Below are 17,413 nucleotides of genomic sequence, written 5' to 3' on the forward strand. Positions count from 1 at the left end.
AATTCATCCATTAGAGGGATCAGTACAGACAGGTACCAAGGAGCTGAATGCTCATACTGGCAAGCTGGGAGACTTAGAGGACAGGCTATGCCACAACAACATCAGGCTGGTGGGCTTCTTGGAGGGGGCTGAAGGTAAACAACCTGAGGATTTTCTGGAAAGATGGCTTAAGGAACATATGGACGCGAATACTTTTTCCCGCCTTTTTGCCATAGAATGGGCGCACAGGGTTCCCATGCAGGCCCTGCATCCGGGAGCTTCTCCTAGGCCTATGATAGCACGTTTTCTGCACTTCCGAGATCGGGAGAATATTTTGAAAGCGGCTAGAACACTTGGAGAACTTTCATATAATGGCAGTCGTATATCTATTTATCCTGATTTCTCTGCAGCTACACAGAAACAGAGTGTCGCGAACATGCGCACCAGAGGCAGGCAAAGCCCTCCATTTTGTTAAGAGTTCTCCATGTTCTCCCCCCCCCTCTAAGAGGCACAGTGACATTTGGCCAGTATGTGTGTGTGTTAGGAGTGTCACAGGAGGCCAGAGCCCAGCAGGGGGCTAGGAGCTATAAAATCCCCAAGGGAGCTGGGGCCTCGCTGTCCAAAGAACCTGTGCAAGGAAGCATGACCAGATAACCTTTTTAAAAATCCATGTTTCCCCTATGTCTCATATCTTGGAATATGAGAGACTTACATAAAAACTAGGCATATCGTCAGATTGGCCAAGAGGAGACGAACAGTTTGATAGGTCACTCTCCTTGTCTCAAATACATAGGAAAGCAGAAACGTAGATCTCGTGAACGATTCAGTGTAGAATTTCAGAATTCATATCTAATCAATCCTCAGATGTGTCTGCATAATAATCTACCCGCGGGTGGAGTGTCACTTGAGCATATGAAGAGGTATGAGCCAAAATATGAACTACACGAGATTTTGGCTCTAGTTTAGGTCTACGCCCAGACCTTCCTGCCCTAAACGGGGTATTGGTCCTTGACTTCAGAGACACCCCCTGCTGGGGAACTACAAATTGGGTTGTCAGGCCTAAGAAGAGTTAAGTTGAAGAAGTCTCCCATTTTAACATCAGAACCACCTGGGGAGACCCGAACCCTTTCGCTCTGAAACTTGATCTGCAAACCAAAGGCTGATTGGCAAGTACTTTAACCCTTTAACCTCCTTCTGTTAGCTCTTTGCTGTGCTGTTGTTCTCTGTATATTTATATATATATTGGTTACATCTTTTTCTGTAAATATTTCTATTGCACCCTTTTTGACCTTTTAGTAATAAATCTTTCCTTCTGAAAGTGTTGAACTGTTTCTATAGCTCTTAATTGAAATTTATGAATTCCTGCCTCTAAAAAGAGCGCTACTGTGTTTGTTTAAACCTCTGTATAACCGGCCTGCGGTGACCGTGTTATACAGACGATTATCTCAACCATTATAGTGTTATAGCTGATATTTATTATTTATTTATTTCAGGTACTTATATAGCGCTGTCAATTTACACAGCACTTTACATATATATTGTACATTCACATCAGTCCCTAACCCTCAGGGGGCGTACAATCTAAGGTCCCTAACTCACATTCATACATACACATACTAGGGCCAATTTGGACAGGAATCAAATTCACCTACCAGCATGTCTTTGGAGTTTGGGAGGAAACCAGAGTACCCGGAGGAAACCCATGCAAGCACAGGGAGAACATGCAAACTCCATGCAGGAGGTGTCATGGTTGGGAATCGAACCCATGACCCATTTACTGCAAGGCAGATGTGCTAACCATTAAGCCACTGTGCCGCCGAGTTTCCTCTTTCTCTGTACAAAAAGGAGGTGGTGGCAGTGTGAAGGGTTAATTGCGTAATCAACCTGACCCAGTAACAATTGCTCAGGCTGCCGGTACATAGATTGTGGTCCAATTAGCTGGAAAATCGTTGTGCAGGGCGCAGCTGGGTGTAGTATTGTTACGCACGTGACATCGCGGTTTTAGATTGGCTAGTCCTTTGGTCACGAGTTTGGTGAGAAGGGCTGGGGTCTGACGCCTCGTTCGTCACATATTCGTGACAGCGATCGTGGGATCGTCACATATTGGTTGCAGCGATCTTGCGTCCGTCACACAGAGAGCGAGTTTTGTGTATGTTAAAACACGCCTGCGAGAGTGTCAATTGATTTACAGTATGATGTATCCTGCGAAGCTGAGAGTGGTGGATAGGGGAACAGTGCACTTTTCCAACAGTCCCGTGGAGGCTTCTCGGTGGCTGGATGCCAGAGTACGCCCTCCAGTACCAGATGGCCGCATAGAAGACTGATCTCTTCTACTAATGTTTTTTTATACTGAATGGAACTTGTTCTCTTTTGCTACTCTGGGAGAATGTGAGGCTATATGTGACCTCTCTGGGGATAATGTGCTGTGAATTTGCTCTCGGACCATGATAATTCTGTGCTCCCCCTCCCCCCCTTTTCCTCCTCCCCCTCCCCCCATTTTCCCCTCCCCTCCCTTTTTTTTTCTCTTTTATTATGGCCCTATGTGATACATAAGGTGATTTAGTCCCATATGGGAGACCTGATACTCTTAATACTAAAGGTTGTAATTACTTATTTCTAAGGGTTCAATCAGTGCCACGTCAGACAAGGGACTCGGTCTCTGTAAGGTGTGGAGATGGGTCCCCCTATATTGGTATTGGAGGGTTTGACATAGACCTTTGACCCCCAAGGTCGGTTATTTTTGTTTGAGTTATGGGAATAAAGCACTCAACATGTTGGGGTTGTGTGCCGGGAGGGAGGAGTTGGGGACTGTTTGTTTCTATGGCCGGGATATGCTGCTCACCTGTTTTTTCTATATGGTGTGTCTGGGGATTGGTATGTCCACCTGGTATTTATGAGGGAATTGGTGGGGTGATGTGGCTCTGGAGCTCCTTGGTGGGTTGGATATTAAGGATTTCATGATGCTATCTCAGATAATTAAAAGGATGTCTTGGAATGTCCGAGGCCTCAACTCTAAATTTAAGAGATCTCTGGTGTTTGATTATATCAAAAAATATAAGCCACACATTTTTCTATTTCAAGAGACGCATCTGCGGGGCTCCAGGGTCATGGCTCTGTGGCATTTTTCTATAGCTCAAATTTTTCATGCGGAGTACTCCACATATTCAAGAGGGGGCTATATTACTAGCCAAATAGTTGAATGTGCAGGTTTTAAGGATTAAGATGGATCCAGGGGATAGATTTATTATTTTGGTCTGTAAAATTTTTAATCAGTGGTTTACTATTGTGAGTCTATATATTCCCCCACCATTCTCCTTTACAGTATTAGAGGATATCTTTTCAATAGTGATCTCTGTAGCAGGAGGGACCTTGCTATTTGTGGGGGACTTTAACGTGATGTCACATGCTGCTCTGGATCGTCAGGGCTGTGTATCTGGATCTCACCCGGAGTTGGCAACCTGGCTGGAGACACATGAGCTGGTGGATGGTTGGAGGTATAGGAATCCAGGGGTGAAAGAATTTTCATGCCATTCCAAAAGTCATTGCACTCTGTCCCGAATTGACATGTTTCTCACCACAAAAGATGGGCTCTCACTAATGGGTGAGGTTAAATATCTATCATGGGCAATTTCGGATCATTCTCCCATGGAAATTAGGTTGCAGTTGGGGGTACGCTCTGGAATTAGACATTGGCGGATGAATGTGGGATGGTTGCTGGAGGAGTATGTGAAGTTGGGATGTATGGAAGCAATGCAACATTACTGGAAGGAAAATTATACTGAAGAAGATATGTCTACCCAATGGGATGCCTTTAAAGCAACCCTTAGGGGTGCTTATATGAAGGTAGTGGGCGATTTCTCTAGAGCTCTGAGTTGATGTGCAACAACTTGAAACACAGGTATCGGAGGCGGAACGCTTATATGTAGGGGACCCCACCTCTGATAATTATAAAACGTGGCAGGAATATCTCCGCTTGTACTGCATACTATTGGCAGAGCAGGTGAGCAAAGGCCAATTGTATCAATGTGGAGGTATATTTGAATTTGGAGATAAAAATGGATGTCTTCTGGCTTTTTTAGCAATTTTATAAATCTGTACCAGTCTCAGGGGGAGGTTTCGACATTTTTAATGTCGAAATATTTGGCATCTATTTATTTACCGGCACTGTCATGGGGGGACAGAGAGGGCTTGGAGCAGCCTATTACCTCGGAGGAGATTGACGTTGCGATTGCTTCATTCTCCCCTCATAAGTCTCCTGATCTCGATGGATATCCGATTGAGTGGTATTGAGTGGTATAAAGTGTATGGGGAACAGCTGGTGCCATATCTCCTATGGGTTTATTATTCATCTAGGAGGCGGGGGGAACTCCCAAAATCTATGCAGGAGGCTCTTATAGTCTTACTCCCGAAACCCGGAAAAGATCCCTTAGAGTGTGAATCATATTGGCCCATTTCTTTGATTAACACGGATGTTAAAATTCTGGCAAAAGTGTTGGCGAGGGGCTTACAAATTCTAAAGCTGGTTGGATCTGACCAGCCTGGCTTTATGCCAGGTAGATGTGCTCATATTAATCTTAGAAGTCTATTCGTTAATTTAGAAGTAACGCATGATAATGCAGTAGATAGAGTGATAGTGTCAGTGGATACAAAGCATTTGATTCAGTAGAATGGATGTATCTTTTTCCACTCCTGGCTAAGTTTGGCTTTGGCCCCACGTTTATTTCCTGGGTGAAGCTTTTGTATTGGGAGCCTAGTGCTCGCATCAGGATTAACGGACTCATATCAGAAGCGTTTCAGATTCATAGGGGCACCAGACAGGGTTGCCCCTTATCTCCTCTCTTGTTTGCACTGGCCATTGAGCCATTGGCTGCAAGGTTGAGAGAGGATGTAGGAGTCCAGGGTTTAAAATTGGGGGAGTTGGAGAAATGTGTCATTAAATGCGGATGACATGTTATTGTACTTAAATGATGCTTCGGTGTCCCTACCTAGAGCTTTCTTGATAATACAAGAATTTGGAAATTATTCAGGATTTCGGATAAACTGGTCTAAATCTACATTGTTCCCTTTGGATGGCCAGTGGTTGCGGATTTCGGATCTGGGGTGTCCTTTTGGGATATCGGATACATTTAAGTACCTAGGGATTAATATACAGCTTCCATTACAATCATATCTAGACAATAATCTTTGGCCTATAGTAAGTGCATTTAAAGACAGGGTTTGAAATTGGAAGGAATTGCCCTTGACACTGCTAGGCAGAGTAGATTTGTTAAGTATATATCTAGCAAAATTTTATATGTCCTCTCCAATGCGCCCATTTATACAGTGCATCCAGAAACTATTCACAGCGCTTAACTTTTGCTACATTTTATGTTACAGCCTTATTTCAAAATAGATTAAATTCATTTATTTCCTCAACATTCTACAAACAATACCCCATAATGACAACGGGAAAGAAGTTTGTTTTGAATTCTTTGCAATTTGTTAAAAAAAAAAAACGAAAAAAAACACATGTACATAAGTATTCATAGCCTTTGCCATGACACTCAAAATTGAGTTCTGGTGCATCCTGTTTCCACCGATCATCCTTGAGATTCCACAACTTGGAGTCCACCTGTAGGAAATTCAGTTGATTTGGCATGATTAGGAAAGGCATAAACCTGTCTATATAAAGTCCCACAGTTAATAGTGCATGTCAGAGCACAAACCTAGCCATGAACTCCAAGGGATTGTCCATAGACCTCCGAGACAGGATTGTATCAAAGCACAAATCTTGGGGAGGGTACAGAATAATTTCTGCAGCATTGAAGGTCCCGAAAAGCACAGTAGCCTCCATCATCCATAAATGGAAGAAGTTTGGAACCACCAGGAATCTTCCTAGAGCGGGCAGCATGGCCAAAATGAGCAATCGAGGGAGAAGGACCTTAGCCAGAGAGGTAACCAAGCACCCGATGGTCACTCTGAAAGAGCTCCAGCATTTCTCTGTGGAGAGAGGAGAACCTTTCAGAAGAACAACCATCTCTGCAGCACTCCACCAATCAGGCCTGTATGGTAAAGTGGCCAGACGGAAGCCACTCCTCAGTAAAAGTCAAATGGCAGCCCACCTGAAGTTTGCCAAAAGGCACCTGAGGGACTCTCAGACCATGAGAAAAAAAACTCTCTGGTCTGATGAAACAAAGATTGAACTCTTTGGCCTGAATGCCAAGCGTCAAGTTTGGAGGAAACCAGGCAACGCTCACCACCTGGCCAATACCATCCCTACAGTGAAGCATGGTGGTGGCAGCATAATGCTATGTGGATGTTTTTCAATGGCAGGAACTGGGAGTTTTCGGTATGCTCAGTTAAGGCATGCAGCAGTAGCTCAATATGGTCCGGGGGACGTTACTCTGAACAATACCAGATTGGAAAACCTTCTTATACAAACGCAACACACTAAATTGGTATCGTCATATTATGCGGAATTGACTCTAATAGACAGTAGGCAGTGTCATCGCACATGAGAGCGATGGTTTGCTATTGTCCCAGAGTTAAAGGAAGAAAACTTGAAAGATGTCCTGGCCACCTATGTGAGTAAAGTTATCTCTTCAAGGGACAAAATGATTCAATTGTGTTATTTATTTTCTGGCAGTTGTATCTGCAATAATGTTATCATTATGATTTAAAAAGGAGCCAAACAACTATTTGATAAAAAATGGATTCATATGATCATCATCCTTCAATAAAAGAGCATTTTTTGGCATGATCAGTTATATTTTCAATATCAATGTCAAAATTTCACAATTTCTGCCAGGGTATGTAAACTTTTTAGCACAACTGTACATCAAATGTATTATACACCTCAGCGTCTCTATCGTATGGGAAGATGTGACACAGCCATTTGCCATAAGTGTCAGGTTAATACGGGATCCTTTTTACATATGGTTTGGGAGTGCTCTAGGGTTAGGCGCTTGTGGTCTGCAGTTACAGCATTTATTTCTGACACATTTGACTTGCCTAATGTATGTAGTACCATGGTGTGTCTTGAAGATGAGAAGATGAATTAACGCTACCAAACATTAACCAAAAAAATTGGTTAATGTGGATCTTCAGATGAGATGACGTATGAAGCAAGGAGGTGTGCAGGAAAATTCAGAAAGATATGGTCCCGGTGGATGGAGCCCAGGAAAACGGTATTCTTGAAGGATGAAGATTTTTTTTTTTTTCGGAGGGGAGGTGCTCTGACAATATTTGGACTTGAGAGGTGCGGTGAGCCCCAGACATATTGTGTATTTCTTCTTTTTCTTTTTGGTGGAAAAGTGCTATCCTGGCTAGTTTTTCCTTTTATTGATGTGGGGGGGAGGGTTTTTTTTTTCTTTGGTTTATGGATTCCTGTTTACAAATGTAATAAAAGCTTTTATGTGAATGTGATACTAATCACCACATACTTAACTTCGACATGTTTATATTGGTATTTCCATACAATGGTTGGATGTATGATAGATATGTCATAAATCTTGAAAGAATGTAACATTCCTACTGTCTGATGGATTGCTATTGTATTTTGACATGTATGCATATTTGGATGTGTATTTGTTTGCATATGGCAATGAAACGTTTAAAAAAAAAATGCACATGTATGAAGGACTTTTAAAACACACACCAAAATGCAGAGGTGTGAAACGGTATTTAGGAAATGAGTTGGCACATGTAAAACCAGTCCTGTGTCTACATATGCTACAGTGTTTGAATCAGCGTTTATGGGTGCCTACAGTAAGCACGTTTGTGCAGAGATGTGAAACAACCTTTCAAACTTGCTTAAATTTCTACCTCTTAACAAATGCTCCTATAGCATTAGTGTGGGTGTTAGGCATCAACCACTTGACGTCTGGCCGCTGTATATAAACGGCCGGACAGTGGCAGTCCAGGAAGGGGTGGTGTTCATAAACGGTGCCCGCATTTTCAAGCTGTGCGCGCTCCCTGGGAGCGATCCGGTGCCCGCTGTGTCCTCCGGACACAGTGGAACACCGATCATCATACGGGACCTCTGTGCGAGGTCCAATTCATGTGATCACTGATTGGCCAATCAGTGATCACATGAAGAGTGGTAAGCAAGATGTCACTTCTGACATCATTGCTTACTACGTGTGAAATCTGTGAATGATCACAGAGGTCACATCCTAAAAGGCTATTCACAACAGCCTTGTACCGTGTGACAAGCTGTTAACAATCACAGCTCACACAGCATTTCTCAATGGCTGCAAGAGTGCAGCCAGAGAGAAGGAGAAATGATTGCTTTTACATCCTTTATGGGTATAAAAGCAATCAGTGTGAAAAAAAAAATCTTCATCACCCCCCACAAGTTGTATGGTGTCACCATGGTGACACTGTACTGCAAGGGTGACAGTATGTTAAACCCCCCCCCCCCCCCATAAATAATAATATAAAAAAATAACATTAGAATGTAACTTTTTTTTTTTAATTATAATTTTTGGTTATAAACTAATTTGGGTTATTTTTTTTACTACAAAGATAACTGAATAAATTTTGGCCAAGATTTATGATGAAATATTATTTATTTGCAAAATGTTATAAGAAAAACACTTTTTTTCAAAATGTTTGGACATTTTCATTTACATAGCAAAAAAAATAAAAATCCCAGTGGTGAATAAATACCACCAAAATAAAGCTTTATCTGTCTCAAAAAAATGCTAAAAAATTCATATGGGTACAGTGTTGCATGATCGAGCAATTGTCATTCAAAGTGCGATAGCGCTGAAAGCTGAAAATTGGACTGGACAGGAAGGGGGTGAAAGTGTCCGGAAGTGGTTAATGAGCTTTAGAAAGGGCATTAGGCAAGCGTTTTACAAGTGTTAAAAACTCTCCCCAAATGCCCTATGCGCAGTTTTGACACATTTTATAGGTGTTTTGCAAGCATTAAAACCTCACCACAAATGCCTATAATAAACTGTAACGTTATTAATGCACCACAAACGCACTGCAAACACCTGCCAGCTCGTTTGTGCAGCATCACCATAGACTTGAATAGGAGGTGTTGAAAGGCTTCAAATTCCTTCAGACTCAACCTGAAATGCGACACGAACGCTTCATATTTTAATAATGTGAACAGCACTGTGTGCTGTTCATATTATCATTTGCATAGGTGTTTGGGGAGCATTAAAAACGCCCCTCAAATGCGTGCTTTTAATGTCAGTGCGAACAGGTTGAAACCTAACATACCAGTCTTGTGGCTGGAGTAAACAAGTTCAGCCACAAACACAGCATGTCTTTCAGTCTCTCAGAAACTTGTTTGCAAACAATATAGAGTTTTTATATTGTTCCCATTGAATTTTAAATTCTAACATGTTACTAGATACTGTATTAAATGTCAATGTTATTATCTAGACATGTGTTTATGTCGTGCACAAGGTTGACTGTATTAAGCAAAAGCAAAGAGAGACAGCAGTTTTAATGAGGTAACTTGTCACTATAATTACAATGAAAATTAATACCTGAACTGCTTCTTAGGAAAGCATCTTGCCTAGAAGAAATAACTTTGCTTGTTTGTTTTTCCCGAGAAGTAACTTCTATTTCTTCATTAAAACTATCAAAAAAATAAGCATTTGTTGATGTATAAGCAGATAAAGTAGGCTCTAGGTCCGTTCGTGGCTTCGCAACAGTGCTTTCTAAATCTTCGGAAAAAAATAGAAATAAAAAGTTCTAGACGGGACAAGAAAAATCATATTGGCACAATAAATGCAAGTATTCAAAAAAATTGTCATTAAAGAGTTAAAAATTTCCATACCCAGTTTTCTGTTTCCGTAATTACTAGCCGTTGAATTCTAGGAAAAAAAAAAGGAGATAATAAAATAGTTTCATATAGTATGATTATGATGCTTTAAGAGTAATAACAAGAAGATTTTTTACTATTCCCACCAATTGTATGGCATTATTTAGCCATTTATACAGTTTTTCTTCACTTTTGTCACTGTTCAGCCATCCATGCATATCCTGGATTGGTCATGTCATTACACAAGGTGTGACAATTTAATTTCCGGAATGGACTGTAAATAAACAGGATTTTTGTTATTTATTGTAAAATCTCATTCTCTGAATTCACTGACAGACACAGCTCTTCCGATTCTTGACCATAGGGTTTATAGCGCAACCTACAGGATTAGGACACTAGGCAGAAATAGAACAAAGCATCAACTATGGGTAGTCCTAGGTGGCATAAACCCACTTTCTGCTATAGCCAAGCCAGTTAGTCAGAAGGTAGAGTCAGAAGTAATAACGCCAAAAAGTGGGGTGGGCGCTGTATCTAATATTGAGAAAGGGATTTTATGGTAAGAAAAATCAGGTTCTCTTATGTTCATTGACGGAGACAGCTTTCTGATTCTTGACCACAGGGATGTCCCAAAGCAGTGTCTCAAGAAGGGGTGGGCAAATCAAAAACAAGGAATCTTAAAACAGCAGCCTGCAAATCCTTGCGGCTAAAACAATAATCCGAAGATGCAAACACATCAACTTGTAAAAATTGTTTTAAAAGTATGCACAGATCACCTTGCAAATCTTAGACACAGAGGTTGGAATGCCCAGGAGGCACTAAGCACCTTGGTTGAGTGTGCCGCAACAGGGAAGGGAGCAGCATGACCCTTAATGGTGTACACCAGAACAACCATCTGCTGAATCCAATGGGAAATAGCAGCAGAGGAGGCTGCCAGGCTATTTCTTGGGCTGTCCATGAATAATCCAGGCCAAGAACCATACCGGGGGTTCGATTGTGATGCAATAAATGGATAAGGTGGATCACTTTGTGAGTATTATCAGAAGCCTGTCTAAAGGGGACGAAGCCCACCTGATCTTTATGGATAAGGTGGTGCAAGAATGAATTTATCCTGGTGGTGAGGATTTTAACGAGGATTTTAGCATGGACATTTAGCAGGAAGATGGGTTGAAAATTATGGAGGTCTTGGGGGTCCTTCCCAGGTTTCGGGCTCATGACTATTTGGGCCGTCGTTGACGACGGGTGCAGATCGGCGTGGGAATGGAGGTGGTTGAATAAGTTGGTCAGATGGGGAGCAAGAATATCAGAAAAGTTTTTATAGTATAACACTGAAAAGTCATTGGGTCCAGGTTTTTTTCTTGCCTCTTTAGTGTTTTAATTGCCAGGGAGGTGGATATCTCGAAATAGGGCATCTGCCAGGTCCTTTCGAAAAGGTTGCGAGGGCTGATACAGTGTAGTCAAAACTGAAGTAAAACATGTACTATTTTGGAAGGATTAGCTGTGATGACTTTGTTAGGAAAGCGTAGCATGATCGGTTTAATGTCCCAGGTGTGGGTTTTGAGAAGGTTAGCCAACATCGGGCCTGACTTATTGGTGCAAGCATAATATTTACGTCAAGACCATCTAATCTGCTTCTCCACCTTGTCGTCAAGAAGAAGATTTAATTCCATTCTGATGGTTTCCAGCCGTTTGTGTGAGGAGGCAAAGCGGGAGGCTTTAAATTGAGCTTCCAGCTGTGCAAGGGTGGAAGATAAGGATGTTATGCGTGAGTTCCTCTCCTTCTTATGCGATGCGAGTTGTATAATTTTACTTTTAAGTGTAGCTCTGTGAGCTTCCCATAAAATCGTGGTAGAGGATGCCAATTCAGCATTGTCGGCGAAATAGGTGGTGATGGACTCTCGGATAGTTCTAGCAGTTTCATCAAAAGATAAGTGAGAGTCATTAAGGCGCCAAGAGTAGTGCTGAGGAGCTGAAGCTAATGATTTACAGGTAAGTAGAAGGGACGAATGGTCAGACCATGATGTGGACAAAATCTTAACGTTAAGGACATCTGGAATGAATGTTTGAGGGATGAGAAAATGGTCTATTCTCGTGTGGCAATTGTGAGGGGCCGAATAGTAGGTGTAATCACGGACCTTGAGGTTTAGTGTCCACTAAAACGTGGTCAGTGAGGAGATCCAGAAGCTGCTGCGTTGTGAGGTGGCCTCAGTAGAAACCTGGGAGGAAACAATTGAGGGGGATCTATCTAGCTGTCTGTTCAATACCATATTGCTATCTCCCATCATGATCAGAGTGCTGTTCCTGTGTAAGGAAATTACGAGTAGCAAGTGAGAGAAAAATCGAGATTGGTGGGCATTGGGAGCATAGTAATTGACTAAGGTCACTTCAACATCCAGAATCGTCCCCTTAAGTAACAGATACCATCCCGTAGGGTCAGCGATCTCCGGGGAGCATATGAGAGGAGTGCTTTTGTGAAATGCTACTAGAACGCCTCTCTGTTTTTCTGCAAAGGTCACCAGAAACGCCTGAGGATAGTTTTTATGGAAATATTTGGGAAAGGATGAAGAATCTGGTATCTTGCTGTCCAATGATCTAAGCTCGTAGTGAGGAGTAATAGGTAAAGGCACACTTACATTTGAAACCCTGTATGTTATGTGACACTATAGTGAATTTGGAAGTAGCCATCATGGTGGATGCAAGGTGAAATAACTACCCATAGCAGCAGAGGTCCAACCCAACTCAAGTTTGCCAGGCTTGGGCGCTCCGACGTCCAGAAAAACAGAAAAAAAAGATTGAACTAGGAGTAAGGAAAGAAAAATCCATACTAGGCTCAACCAGAGGGATGTCAAATAAAAAACTGCTGAGGCAAGCACACTGCCATAGGTGGGGGTTGCCTAAACCGACTGGGTGTATGTTGCAAAATATAACAGCAGAATATTATTATTATTATTATACAGTATTTATAAAGCGCTAATAGTTCGCTGAGCGCTGTACATTACAAAGGGGGACAGAACATGTGACAGAACAATACCAATACAATGCAAAACATGAGGGGATTGAGGGCCCTGCTCTTTTGAGCTTACAATCTAGGAGGGAGGGGATAGTGGCACAGGAGTGGGGGATGGAGCGGTAGGAAGAGTGGAAGAGGTTGGCAAGTTAGTAGGGGGTGGGGTAGGCTTCCCTGAAGAGATGGGTTTTCAGGGTGCGCCTAAAGGAGAGGAGAGTAGGTGATAATCTGATGGGTTGGGGCAGGGAGTTCCAGAGGATGGGTGACACCCTGGAGAAGTCCTGGAGGCGGGCATGGGAGGAGGAGACCAGGGAACTAGAGAGAAGGAGGTCTTGTGAGGAGCGGAGTGTCCGTGCTGGGCGGTACTTGGATATTAGGTCAGTGATGTAGTTCGAGGCAGTATGGTGGACAGCTTTGTACGTCAGTGTTAGGATTTTGAATTTGATCCGTTGCGCAATCGGAAGCCAGTGGAGGGATTGGCAAAGGGGGGTGGCGGAAACGGAGCGGTTGGAAAGGTGAATGAGTCTGGCAGCCGTATTCAGGATCAACTGAAGCGGGGATAGCCAGCGGCGAGGCAGGCCAGTGAGGAGGGAGTTGCAGTAGTCGAGTCGTGATATGATGAGGTAGTGGATGAGCTATTTAGTGTTTTCTGGGGTTAGGAACGTGTGTATTTTGGCGATGTTGCGGAGGTGGAGTCTGCACAAGTTTGTTAAAGATTGGACTTGGGGCTGGAAGGATAGGTTGGAGTCCAGAATGACACCAAGTACTCTGGCCTGCGGGGCGGGTTTGATGATGGCGTTGTTGGATGTGATGGAGAAGTCAGTGGGGGGTGGTGTACGGGCTGGGGGGAAGACAAGAAACTCGGTTTTGGAGAGGTTCAGTTTAAGGAAGTGGAGCGACATCCAGGCTGATATGTCGCTCAGTAGGTGTGTGATTCGGGCAGACTGAGGGGGTGAGGTGGGGGGTTGAGAGATAGATTTGTGTGTCGTCGGCACAGAGGTGGTAGTTGAAGCCGTGAGAGTGTATGAGTTGGCCAAGGGAGGAGGTGTAGATGGAGAAGAGAAGGGGCCCAAGGACAGAGCCTTGAGGGACCCCAAGGGGAGGTGGTAGCATTATAGGTAACGCTGAAGGAGTGTTGTGACAGGTAGGATGAGAGCCAGGAGAGAGCAGAATCTCTGAGGCCGAGGGAGTGTAGTTTTTTTTTTGAGGAGGGGGTGGTCGACTGTGTCGAAGGCCGCAGAGAGGTCAAGGAGTAGGAGCACTGAATAGTGGCCATTAGCTTTGGCGTTTAGCAGGTCGTTGGAGAGTTTGAGTAAGGCGGTTTCGGTGGAGTGTAGGGGACGGAAGCCGGACTGTAGGGGATCGAGGAGGTGGTTGTCGTTGAGGTGAGAGCATAGGCGGGTGTAAACGAGGCGCTCGAGGAGTTTAGATGTAAATGGGAGCAGGGAGATGGGTCTAAAGTTGTTCGGGTCATTGGGGTCCAGGGAGGGATTTTTAAGTATTGGGGTGATGTGTGCATGTTTCAGAGGGGAGGGGAAAGTGCCTGAGGAGAGGGAGAGATTGAAGATGTGGGTGAGGGAGCGTAGGATGGAGGGGGAGGGAGGTCGTAGGAGTTGTGAGGGGATAGGGTCGAGGGGGCAGGTGGTGAGGCGGGCATCAGAGAGGATCTTGGAGACTTCCTCGATGGTAGTAAGGTCAAAGGTGCGGAGTGTTGGGGGAGCTTCAGTATGAGGACTGTAGGGTGGGGTGGAAGTAGAGGTCAGAGCAGTGGTGGGGCCATGGGAGAGGGGTGATGAGGGGGTAGCTGAGTGAGGGGGAACGGGGTTGGAGGGAGTTTGAGCAGCGACGAAGTCCCTGCGGGTTATGTCGAGAGGGAGGGGGGATGAGGGGGTAGCTGTGTGAGAGGGGATGGGTTGAGAGGGCGTGTGAGTTGCGGCGATGTCCTTGCGAATTGTGTCAATCTTGTTTTTGAAGTGATTGGCAATCTCAAGGGCGGTGAGTGAGGTGCTGGGTGGAGGTGGGGGTGGAGAGAGTAGAGAGTTGAAGGTGGAGAAGAGTCGGCGAGGATCTTGATGAGGGTCAGGAAGTAGGCTTGTTTGGCTGCGTGGAGGGAGGAGGTGTAGGTGTGGAAGGCAGATTTGTAGCGGGTGAAGGCTTGTTGGGATTTGGTTTTGCGCCATAGTCACTCCAGGGCACGACCGTGTCGTTTGAGGGTTTTGGTGTGATCAGTCTGCCAGGGCTGGAGCGGTCGGGGTCTGATGTTGTGTGTGGTTAAAGGCGCTAGTGAGTCAAGGGCTGTTGACAGCGTGTTATTGTAGGCAGTCATAGCCAAGTCGGGGCAGGACAGGGGGAGGATGCTGTTGTGGAGTTGATCAGCTGCAGAGTGGAGGGGGGCAGGGTTAAGGTTGCGGTTTCATCAGGTCTGGAGTTTGATCTGGTGTGCCTTGACACAGGGCATTGTCTTGGAGGTAAAGGCTCCCAGAGGGGAGTGAGGCGTGGAGGGTTGTAGCTTGGTAAGGACATCCTGAGCTTCTTCTGGTGTGGTGAAGGCGTAGGGATGGCTTTGGAAGGAGAAAAATAATTTGAATGGGAAATTCCACTGATATTTGATGTGATGGTTTTGAAGTGTTAGGACAAATGTTTCAGTTCCTTACGTCTTAAGAAGGTTTGTGGGGCTAGATCAGAGAAAATTGGGTATTTGTGAGACTGAAAGGTCAGATCCCTCTTGGACCAGGCTGCTTGCATAACGGCCTCTTTGGTCTTGTAAAAGTTAGGTTTGACTATAATGTCACTAGGAAGACCCTCAGGTCTCCGGGCTGAGGGCCCTGTGGATTCTGTTGAAATCTAGTCTCTGATTTGGGGTTCCTGGGATAAGTTCTTGTAGTAGGGCAGTAACTGTATAGTTTAAGTCCTCTATGAATTCAGGGAGACCTCTGATCTGGAATTTACCTCTCCTACTACGATTCTTCAAGTCTTCAAGTTTCTGGAGAGTGGAAGCAAAGTCCAGTTTGATAGTGGCAATATCTTGTTCATGGTTGTTAATCACCCGAAGAGCATTGTGTCCACTTTGTGTTCAAGATCATCAATATGGGATCCTATGTCCCTTATTTCATGAGTAACCTTGGTGGTGAGTTCTGTTAATTCCTGTTGGAGAAGAAGTTTAAACTTCTCAAGAAGAGCTGAATCTCGAACAGTCACTGTGGTGGGATCCGCCATTTGAGCAGCTGAAAGACTGTCATTAGAAGAGTCTTCCAATTGGGATATGAGCTCCTGGGACGACAGCGGATGTTCCGGTGAAAGTTGGGGAGAAGCCATTTTGGAGGAAGGTTTTGCTGGGGCAGCAGTATGTTTCCCCATGGTCCCGGAGAAAACTGTGAGAGCTTGGATGGGGCGCCGTCCAAAGGCAAAAGGGACCCCAGAGACAAAGCTCCCATTGTCGGAGTCCAGCAGGGCAGGAACTAAAAACTGAACAGAACAGGACCTCCAAAATGAGGGGGTAGGGCAGTTCCTGACAACAATATCACCCTTGGGTAAAACATTAGGACCTGGTAGAGAGGGTGGGGGTGGATTCCTCAGTGCAGTCCCACAGTGGGTGTGGTGACACAGGCTCCCTTTGATTTGGGGAAAACCTTCTGACCAGGCTCATGGAGGATATATAACAGGCAGGAACAGGGACCTAAGGTGGGGCTCCAGCAAGCCCAGGTTGAAGCAGAGGATCTAAATGCAAATGGAAAAACAAAAAAGAGGGCGCACCGACCTAGTGCATTATTGTTTAAAAATATTTATTGAAAGAACAAAGTAAGTATCATACTCACAATGGACATAAAAACACAGGCATGTCACATTGAACAAGATGTTTGATCCAAACAGCATCTGAGTCCATACGATGGAACCCTGGATGACCAACTGGCTAACGCGTTTCGAGGACACAATCTCTTCCTCAGAGTCAACCATTAGGACCTGGTAGAGAGGGTGGGGGTGGGTTCCTCAATGCAGTCCCACAGTGGGTGTGGTGACACAGGCTCCCTTTTATTTGGGGAAAACCTTCTGGCCAGGCTCATGAAGGATAGATAACAGGCAGGAACAGGGACCTAAGGTGGGGCTTCAGCAAGCCCAGGTTGAAGCAGAGGATCACAGGCAAAGGATAGGGTGGTAGGGTGATGCCAACTTGTAAATGGACGCTCCCTTATGGTGGTAGACAGGTCTATCCTTTCACACCAGTGCAGAGATGATGAATGCAGAAGGGCAGCAGACTATAATAGCTCTCTGGTGGCTTACAGAAGAGGTGGGATACAGTTCTGAAGAGCACAGCCTGTAAGTTGGCTGTATGTGGTGGCCACTGATCCAGCGTGACAGCAGGGAACCTAGGAACCCGATGGCTGGCGTGGAGGCAGACGTGATGCAGGGCCAGCCCCACAATGACAATTCAGGCAGTTCTAGCTGGATAGGTATCAGCAGGGATGTGGAAATTTTTTTTAAAAACTACTTGTTCAGAGACTAAATTGGTGTCCCAATCTACTTGTCCCTCATGACAATCTACTTCTTCAGATAATAAAAAAATACATTTTAACTAAAACCGTATTTAAATCTGTTTTATGTAATGTCTGGGGCTTTTAAAAACAAAAGGGGCTTTTTGGAGACTTAAACGTGTAATATTATTAACATTG

General features: G+C 44.4%; 1 protein-coding gene across 4 annotated transcripts in view; it reads right to left on the reverse strand.

Annotated features, from left to right (window-relative positions):
- Window positions 1–17,413, reverse strand: part of LOC149448989 (uncharacterized) — a 291,234-nt gene that overhangs the window by 124,958 nt on the left and 148,863 nt on the right. For all 4 annotated transcript variants that reach the window (XM_089693977.1, XM_089693975.1, XM_089693976.1 and 1 more), the window contains 2 exons: window positions 9,758–9,794; window positions 9,465–9,644 (listed from right to left, as the gene is read on the reverse strand). In XM_089693977.1, the coding sequence (XP_089550103.1) occupies window positions 9,465–9,644; window positions 9,758–9,794 (217 nt within the window). The remainder of the gene's footprint in view (window positions 1–9,464; window positions 9,645–9,757; window positions 9,795–17,413) is intronic.

Source organism: Staurois parvus, unplaced genomic scaffold, assembly GCF_062004578.1.
Source record: "Staurois parvus isolate SC_StPar_1 unplaced genomic scaffold, SC_StPar_1.0 ptg000645l, whole genome shotgun sequence".
In the NCBI taxonomy this organism is placed as follows: Eukaryota; Metazoa; Chordata; class Amphibia; order Anura; family Ranidae; genus Staurois; species Staurois parvus.